This window comes from Amphiura filiformis, unplaced genomic scaffold, assembly GCF_039555335.1.
Source record: "Amphiura filiformis unplaced genomic scaffold, Afil_fr2py scaffold_66, whole genome shotgun sequence".
In the NCBI taxonomy this organism is placed as follows: Eukaryota; Metazoa; Echinodermata; class Ophiuroidea; order Amphilepidida; family Amphiuridae; genus Amphiura; species Amphiura filiformis.
Window position 1 is genome coordinate 6,258 of NW_027305530.1, and position 9,698 is coordinate 15,955.

A 9,698-nucleotide genomic window follows, 5' to 3' on the forward strand; every position below is an offset into this window, starting at 1 on the left:
ATTTGGTACTCAATGAAGGATAATGTTTGAGCTATGTTTCATTTGGCAGAACTTGATAATATTTGTCTAATCCCCTGAAATAAGTGCTGTATTTTTCTGGAATGTGTGACACCTAAATCGGGATAAGTTATTCATAATTATTTCTGATGTATAAAAACATTTAAAAGCATATGAAGGAAAAAATACAACTTTTTTTTTTGAGGGAGGAGGGCAGAAAATGTCATAAATGGATGTATTTCTCAGTACAGATGATAAAAGACAGCCCATTCACTTGATGCATAACTAATCAGTATGTGTTACAAGTTTTAAAACAAGATTATTTTTGGATTGTACCGACATTTCTTACCAGGAGACTTACTTCTTTGGGAACCCTGTACTTCAGTTAAGTTTATAACAATTTAATGGCGCTTTGGTGGTGTAATTGTATTGTGGCCTTCATTTTGACAAGGCGAGCAACATGTATCTTGACAATTGTGTTTTTGACACTTACAATATTGTAATTATTATTGTAATTATAGGTTGTCATAATATAATTTGCAATTTATACTCATTTACGAATATTGTTGTTTATATTATATATCGGTTATGCCCACGATAAAATAAACTAGAGATAATTTGCGCTCACAGAGCGCAGACAATCGCAAGGCATGTAACCCTTTAATGACCTTTACTGACCTTTGACCTTAATGTTTCCCGGGTCACAAGGTTTGTTATCACCGAAATTGAGCCCCTATACCCTTTACAGAAAATGAAATTACGGTATAAGATTTGACCCCCAGATAACTTTTGACCTGACCCCTGCAAAGTTTTCCAACATATTCCCCCTGGTCATTAAGTGTGTTGTCACCGAGTTTGAACCTCGTACCCCTTACAGAAGTCCAAAAAATTCATTTCTAAAATTTGACCTCTGCATGACCTTTGACCTGACCCCTGCATAATGTTCCCCTGGTCATGAGATTTGTTGTCACTCTGTTTGAGCCCCATACCCTTATAGATGTCCAGAAAAAGAAATTATAAGATTTGACCCCAGATAACCTTTGCCCTGACCCCTGCAAAGTGTTTCAACATATTCCCCTGGTCATTAAGTTTGTTGTTACAGAGTTTGAGTCCAGTACCCTTACAGATATACAGAAAATGCATTTCTAAAATTTGACCTCTGCATGACCTTTGACCTGACCCCTGCATAATGTTCCCCTGGTCATGAGATTTGTTGTCCCCGAGTTTGAGCCCCATACCCCTTACGGATGTCGAGATAATGCAATTGTAGCTTTTACCCCTTAATGACCTTTGACCCCAATTATTTGTACAACTTTTACACACTGGCTAAATGCGGTGCAGGTATTCAAGTGACGTCATTGTGTTATGTAATTTGTGGAAGAAGAAGCATTTTTAGTGAAAATCACATTTTGGTCATAATAACCTTTGGATGACCTTTGACCTCGAGTTGGTCAGGTAACATTTGTGCCCCCACCCAATGGTCCTTGTGACCAAATATGGTCACATTGGTCTAAAGTATATGGCTACGGTGGCTCGTTGTAAGTTTGACAGAAGAAAGAAAGAAAGAAGAACTGACCAAAAACAGAACACTCGCAAATTGGAAATTTGCGATTGTAATAAAACTGCAGTTAGTAGATGATCATGCCAACTTACTCAACTGAAGTTCATACTCTAACGTTAAGAGTGGTGAGAGTATGATATTTGCCTCTCACATGATGTAAGAGAGAGGGTGTAAACACTACTACAAACCACAATTAGTTTGTTTTATAGGCTTTATTGTATGATTGGGCTTTTCTCGTCAATGTATTCGTAAACGTTTTTCTTTGCTACTCTGTGTTACTTACTCTGTTCACAATTAGTTCCCGTATAACCTCCATCGCACAGACATCTGTATCCATCAATCTCGTATTTACATGTCCCTCCATTTTGACACGGTGCTACAGAACACCTGGCAATATCTTCACAGTAACATATTAAAGTTCAATTATATTTTAAGTGGATAAAAGTGTTATACAATAAATGAGAAGAGACCTTCTTGCTCTTTTTTGAGCCAAATTTCAGGGAAACAAATTACATCTTCTTTAACTTGTGATAAAATTTAATTATTAAGGATTTGGTATTTCAGTCGAATCTAAATCCTATAAGTCCTAATTGGTATCAAAGGTTAAAGGCCATTCATGAGTTTAATCGTCAAGACATAATCTTAGGGTCACCTCATTACAACTTGTATCCTGTCAATCTAACTATTATTCTTATGTAATGTTTTACATGTGTTGAAATTGGGAAATTACTGCAGTGTGGATTGCAGGGAAAGCTGTATTGCTATTGTTGCCATTTTTGTAATTTGTGTTGTTGTAATCAAAATTGACCAAGTGATACTAGTTATTTTATCAATATGTAACACCGACAGTCATGGGCAGCTATACACACTTTAAGTTGTATAAGCCTTCCTGCGGGCACACTAATTTGAGTTGTATTTGGCTTTACTTTTGACTTCTGGGTTGTGTACTGCCGAGTGCGAACCATAACTGTTTATGTTGTTTATTATGCATTTTTATGTCACATCTGTATACATCCAGAAAACATGGTCGACTATATTTCATGTGTGCCCATTGTTACCCAGCGATTTGTTATAGCGTTTACAAACCAAACACACAAAAATACCTGAGTTGACAGTTGACAGTGTAATAGCAAATCCCAAATCATTTACGTCCCAGTCACTAGCAAAAGTCACCCGTAGGAAACTATCAGCAATAAGGACATCTGGTGGCAGGATATTCCCACTGTATGTACGATATACATCATTAACCGAAGTGCCAAACTGTAGGAAGTCACAACATTCCTCAAGTCTGAATGTCTCAAAGTGTACTACGATGTGTCTTCCTTGAGTAGTGTTGAATGTCCATTGGCAAACTGCATTGTTACCATAATTCAAATATTCCAAGGCGTAGGATTCGTTGACACGAATGGTCGTTATGTCGTTTCCCCACAGTCTGTGATTAATACCAATGCAAAATATGTAAAATACATGTATTTCGGTTCTGTCTCTACATATTTTATGTTGCCATAACTGTCATGCTCACCAACTATCAGGTCTTCCACATAGTTTCATACATGGGTGTTTGTATTTCGGTCACTCTTTTGAGAAATATGATTATGGCAAAGATTGTGCGTTGAGGAACCCAACCCCAACGAAATATAAATATGTTTAATTTGATAATTTGTTATCTCCAAGAAATAAAGTCAATGACCATTGCAAAATAAATGTTGACATACCTGTGTTCAGGAGTTCGGAGATGGCAATGACGGTAGAAAGGTTGCGATTCCCACGCCCGTGATCGTACCGCTGTCTATCTATTTAAAACCACTATACAGGAACGGTGCGAGGTCGCTTTTTAGTGTTTAATATTTTGCACTTACAAAATGTACGCACAGACAAACCTGACAATACTCATTCTTACGATCTGCAAGCTAATTGCGCATCTTCAACGTTACCAAGTTAAGAAAGTTCGATTTTGTCAGTTTTTGTTTTCAAAGCGCAGACTGGAAGTTCAAATTCAAGACAGGAGCTTACCATATTCGCATATATTCAACTGCAAGTCAAGTAATAAGTTTTACAAAATAACGGGATATATTCCAGGATTTGAGATATAATCGTAAATTGAATATTCTATATTGAATAGTCTTTTTCACTATAGCTATGGTCCGATTCGCTTGCTCGAGAGAGTGACGTCATTTACATCAACAAACTCTTTTGCAAAACATCGAAGTATTTTACAATAATAATAATACACTGATCGCGTAACAAGTGTCTGTGGGAGAGTCTATTTCTGGTGATTCGCCAACGCGGAAGAATAATGGAAAATAATTATCATATAGCGTCGACCCCGAAAGAAGCCGTGATTTTTGCCATTCCGACTGCGTCTGCTTACGACTCTCTGGGAATGATGTGCAGAGGACAGCGGCTCCATATTTGGATGATAATGGTAAATATGAATATTCATAATATTTACTAAACAACTTATTATTTACTTTCGTCGTCTGCTGTCTACTTCCGTAAACAAAAATTATTTATGGCGTAAGCTTACCTAAAAGTTGATTAAATCAAACGAAATGGAGAACTTCTCCCCATTATCTCAGCCGCAAACGCCTGAAAGGTTCGGCACTCTCAAAACGTGAAAAAGAAATCACCATCAACGTGTATTGTTACTTTAGAAGGGAAAATCCTGCATGCACTATCGAGGAGATCGTGGAACGTACGGCAGTTGCCACTGGGATATCAAAGACATCGGTTTATAGAATCAAAAAGGAAATTAAAGAAGTAGTGAACCATGAAGATGCACAAATTAAGGATGGCAAGAAGAAAGCTGCTGATTACCAAAAGGGTACCAAGAAATATGATGACTTCGTTATGTGTGCAATAAGGAACAAAATCCATCGTGATTTTTTCTACATGAATAAACAACCAACTCTGCAAAAAGTTCATGCAGCGGTTCGTACTGACCCCGACTTGCCAAATTTGAGCATCAGCAGCATACGCAGAATTTTATGTGAACTCGGGTTTGTGTATTCTTCAAGAAAAAGAAACTCCATACTTCTAGAACGTCCTGAAATCGTCCAGTGGAGACATCAGTACCTGAGAAAGATCAAAAAACACAGGAAAGACGGCAGGTCTTTGATTTATACCGACGAAACATGGGTGAACGCCGGACATGTTAAATCCAAAACCTGGCAAGACACATCTATACTAACATCAAAGCAAGCATTTATCAATGGCCTATCAACAGGTCTCAAAAACCCATCTGGTAAAGGTGAGAGGCTTATTGTGACCCATGCTGGTGGAGGCAAAGATGGATTTATAAATGAGGCCGAGTTGATTTTTAAGGCGAAGAAGCAGGGGGATGGTGACTATCATCATGAAATGAATGCAAAGACGTACGAAAAGTGGTTTTCAACACAGTTACTGCCTCATATACCTGATAATTCCATCATTATCTTGGACAATGCATCTTATCATTCCGCCAAAAAGGAATTGATACCCCGCCGTGGATGGAGGAAGAAAGACATTCAATTGTGGCTAGACAAGAAAGGTATATTGTGGAGAAAGGATATGAATATTGCGGAACTGCTAGAATTGATAAAGCCTCTTCGAGCTCAATATGACCAACGGAAAATTGATGAAATGGCCAAAGCAGCCGGCCACAAAGTCCTACGTACACCACCATACCACTGTGAACTCAACCCTATAGAGCTGGTAGGTCTGGATATTAATTTAGGCATGTACATTTTGACAAACTTGACTCCTGAAATCTGTAGAGACTTGGCGTAACGCGCCTTATGAACTTGCCATAATTTGAATGCAGGACTTGGCATAACTCGTTTCCTGGACTTGGCGTAACTCGCTTCCTGGACTTGGCGTAACTCCCTTGCAGGACTTGGCGTAACTCCCTTGCAGAACTTAGCGTCGAACTCGCCATACTTAAACTCACATGCAGGACTTGGCGTAACTCGCTTCCCGGACTTGGCGTAACTCGCTTGCAGGACTTGGCGTAATTCGCTTGCAGAACTTAGCGTCGAACTCGCCGTACTAAACTCACATGCAGGACTTGGCGTAACTCGCTTCCCGGACTTGGCGTAACTCGCTTGCAGGACTTGGCGTAACTCGCTTGCAGAACTTAGCGTCGAACTCACCGTACTAAATTCACATGCAGGACTTGGCGTAACTCGCTTTCCGGACTTGGCGTAACTCGCTTGCAGGACTTGGCGTAACTCGCTTGCAGAACTTAGCGTCGAACTCGCCGTACTAAACTCACATGCAGGACTTGGCGTAACTCGCTTCCCGGACTTGGCGTAACTCGCTTGCAGGACTTGGCGTAACTCGCTTGCAGAACTTAGCGTCGAACTCACCGTACTAAACTCACATGCAGGACTTGGCGTAACTCGCTTCCCGGACTTGGCGTAACTCGCTTGCAGGACTTGGCGTAACTCGCTTGCAGAACTTAGCGTCGAACTCACCGTACTAAACTCACAGCAGGACTTGGCGTAACTCGCTTCCCGGACTTGGCGTAACTCGCTTGCAGGACTTGGCGTAACTCGCTTGCAGAACTTAGCGTCGAATTCGCCATACTAAACTCACATGCAGGACTTGCCGTAACTCGCTTCCCGGACTTGGCGTAACTCGCTTGCAGGACTTGGCGTAACTCGCTTGCAGGACTTAGCGTTGAACTCGCATGCAAGACTTAGCGTGACTCACTTCTCTGACTTGCCGTAAGCTGCATACAGGACTTGCTGTAACTCACATGCAGGACTTGACATAACTAGCATACAGGACTTGCCGTAACTCGCTTCAAGGACTTGTCATTGAAATTACATGCAAGACTTAGCGCAACTCACATGCAGGACATGCCGTAACTCACATACAGGACTTGCCATAACTCTCATGCAGGAGTTACTGTAACTCGCATGCAGGACTTGCCGTAACTGTCACTCGCAAGCAGGACTTGCCGTAACTCGCTTCAACAGGACTTGGCATTGAACTCGCATGCAGGACTTAGCGCAACTCGCTTCCCGGACTTGCTTCCCAGACTTGCTGTAACTTGCTTGCAGGACTTGACAGCGTAGACGTAACTAACTTCCAGCACTTGGCGGCCTTCACCGTAACTCGCATGTAGGACTTGTGGTAAATTTCATGCAGAACTTGCCATAACTCGCTTGCAGGACTTGGCGTTGAACTCCTTGCATGCAAAACATAGCGTGACTCGCTTCCCGGGCTTGCCGTAACTCGCATGCAGGACTTGCCGTAAATCTCATGCAGGACTTGGCGTAACTCGCTTACAGGACTTGGCATTGAACTCGCATGCAGGACTTGGCGCAACTCGCTTCCCGGACTTGCTGTAACTTGCTTGCAGGACTTGGCGTAACTTCCCTGACTTGGCGTAAGACACTTCCTAGACTTGCAGTAACTCGCTTGCAGGACTTGACAGCGTAGGCGTAACTAACTTCCAGCACTTGGCGGCCTTCACCGTAACTCGCATGCAGGACTGGTGGTAAATTTCATGCAGAACTTGCCGTAACTCGCTTGCAGGACTTGGCGTTGAACTCCTCGCATGCAAAACATAGTGTGACTCGCTTCCCGGGCTTGCCGTAACTCGCATGCAGGACTTGCCGTAAATCTCATGCAGGACTTGGCGTAACTCACTTACAGGACTTGGCATTGAACTCGCATGCAGGACTTAACGGAACTCGCTTCCCGGACTTGCTGTAGCTTGCTTGCAGGACTTGGCGTAACTTCCATGACTTGGCGTAAGACACTACCTAGACTTGCAGTAACTCGCTTGCAGGACTTGACAGCGTAGGCATAACTAACTTCAAGCACTTGGCGCCTTCACTGAATATTTGTGACCAATCGTCGCATATACTAGGCCTACATGTACTCCGAAAAAGTTTGTTAACATTTATTCCCTTAAAGTGTATTATAATTGTCATCGATGCTTTGCGTCAAGTACCGCACAAGCCAAAATTCTATATGGCTGGGGATCTTGGGGTTATAAGCTATTTTTAAATTGTATCCTATTTTTACTTGTATCATTTTGTTAATTTTTCCCATTCTTTTTCTCAATTTTTTTTCATTAATTTTTTTTGTCTAATTTACAATGCTCGTTATTATGATAATGAGCTTATCAGGGTTGGTGTTTTTGTTTAATTAAAAAAAAAATTAAAAAACTATTTTTGATTTAAATCTGATTACCGGTAAGTTTTTCTATCTTCCATTTTTTATATTGCAGTTACAATTAAGCTGAATTGCTTTTTTTTTCAATGTTTGCTGGTTGCTGGTATTTTGTGTGCAATATATTTAATATTGTCTCTTAAGTGTTTTATACCAGTAATCAAGTTAAAATAAATAAAAAGACATGAACACATTTTGCCAGACTCAGGGAGACTAGATTAGGTCCAGCCGAGTCCAAGTTCTGTACAAGAGTCCTTGAAAATGAGTTACTCAAGCCTGGTTTTTAAAGACCAGGACTTTGAGTCTTATAGCACTAATAATATTTATATCAACATGTACTAAAATAATAAGCTGTGTGTGTTGGGAGGGGGGTCGCCTGAAAATGCAGTTGTGTGTTTTTAATTACACAACTGGGGACATGTGGCAACCGGGGAAGCTTTGAAATGCACTAAAAATGGGGACATATACACAGGGACAGGGGTAGTGTCATGTCCCCGAATGGTAAGTTATTCCATAAAAATGTTTTTGTAATTGACCATTTTGTCCCCGGTTTGTCGATTGAAGACACACAATGTGTGTGAGTGTCCCCGCTTGACATGTGAGTGTCCCCGCTTGACACACAATTCAAGAGTGTATGGGTTTGTGCGTAGGCCTACATGTATGTCCGGCTATGCGTTTCGCTGCATTGATGCAATATTTTGGAAAACTCTGCCCGATTAGGCTTAAACATGGTGGGTGGAATCTTTGATATGAGGGGAAAATTAAATTGAGGTCATCCATGGGCGAAATTTTAAACTTAGTGCCCTATTTAAATTTTAAGTGATGTAAGTACCCGGTACCTCAATGAGGCCAAATACCGTAAACGTTCGCCTAATGGCGCAACTGGGCTTCTTTGCCTTTGGGTACATTTTATGTACAAATAGAGAGCTCCCTCCTCTAAAAATCCCAACAAGAATTATTAAAGGGTATGTGCGTTTATTTGCTGGTGTGATTTTTATGGGAGGGCACATTTAGTTTGTGTCTAAAATACCAGTTATGTCAAGGGAGCCCATAGCGCCATTATGCGAACGTATACAGTACTAATGTAGTGGTATATGGTAGCACCAGGTTTTATTCATTGGGCAGTGATAACTTTTTATTGGGAGAAAATCTGAAACTGTGCCAAAATTTTTGTCAGTTTGGGCATAAAAAGGTTGACATTTTCAAATCTTTTATTTAATTTTACAACTGGGAAAGTGAGGGGAAGCCGAAGGTATTGGGGGGGGTCCTCCCTATTTACTATATTGGATCTTTTGTATTTTTTTCTTTCAAAAACAGGTCTGGGGTAAAGCAAAAGGTCATGTAGCAGGTAACAATACTTCATTCAAGCTAGATGACGTCAAGAAGCTGATGACAGAAGGACTAGCAAATGTGACACCTGAAAATTGGGCAGCATATGAAAACCATATTATCAAGATAGAGAATGAAATGTGGGAGAAGGAGGAACTTGTGGATCTTGCTCAAGAGGCATTAACACCTATCATCATCCAGCCATATGAGGATAGGGCAGAAGAATCAGACAGTGACAGTGATGATGAGGATGAAGATGAATTTTGAACATGGTAAGATTGGCCAGGAAAATGAGAGTTTTGGCCAAGGAAATTAAAGTTTTGGCCAAATGTTTTATGCACGGAATATTTGTTTTTAAATTAAAGATTGTGTATTAGAATTGTGTACGTGCCAGGGGCCATACCCCCCCCCAACTTCCTGGGATTTTGCATGGTTAAAAAAAATTCAATGATTTAACAATTTCTACATGTTAGAAATAGTAAAAACACCACCTACATGTACATGTAGATCAGGACCATTAGAACCTAAGGTCTGTGGTATATTTTAAATTTGGGTGTGCTGAATAATTTTAAAATATTGCTTTATTGAGTACCTTTATGCATTGTAACAAAACCACATCACAAATAACCTAATACAAGGCATTGTC

General features: G+C 40.6%; 1 protein-coding gene across 1 annotated transcript; it reads left to right on the top strand.

The window, feature by feature from the left end:
- Window positions 1–4,450: 4,450 nt before the first annotated feature.
- On the top strand, window positions 4,451–9,319 carry LOC140144609 (uncharacterized). Its single transcript, XM_072166424.1, has 2 exons — window positions 4,451–5,251; window positions 9,041–9,319. The coding sequence occupies exons 1-2, from the start codon at window positions 4,451–4,453 to the stop codon at window positions 9,317–9,319; spliced, it is 1,080 nt and encodes a 359-aa protein (XP_072022525.1).
- Window positions 9,320–9,698: the final 379 nt, after the last annotated feature.

Coding starts and splice junctions, on each gene's coding strand:
- LOC140144609 (XM_072166424.1), top strand. CDS start 4,451: ATGAATAAACAACCAACTCTGCAAAAAGTTCATGCAGCGGTTCGTACT. Junction 5,252..9,040: donor AACTCAACCCTATAGAGCTG/GTAGGTCTGGAT, acceptor TTTCAAAAACAG/GTCTGGGGTAAAGCAAAAGG.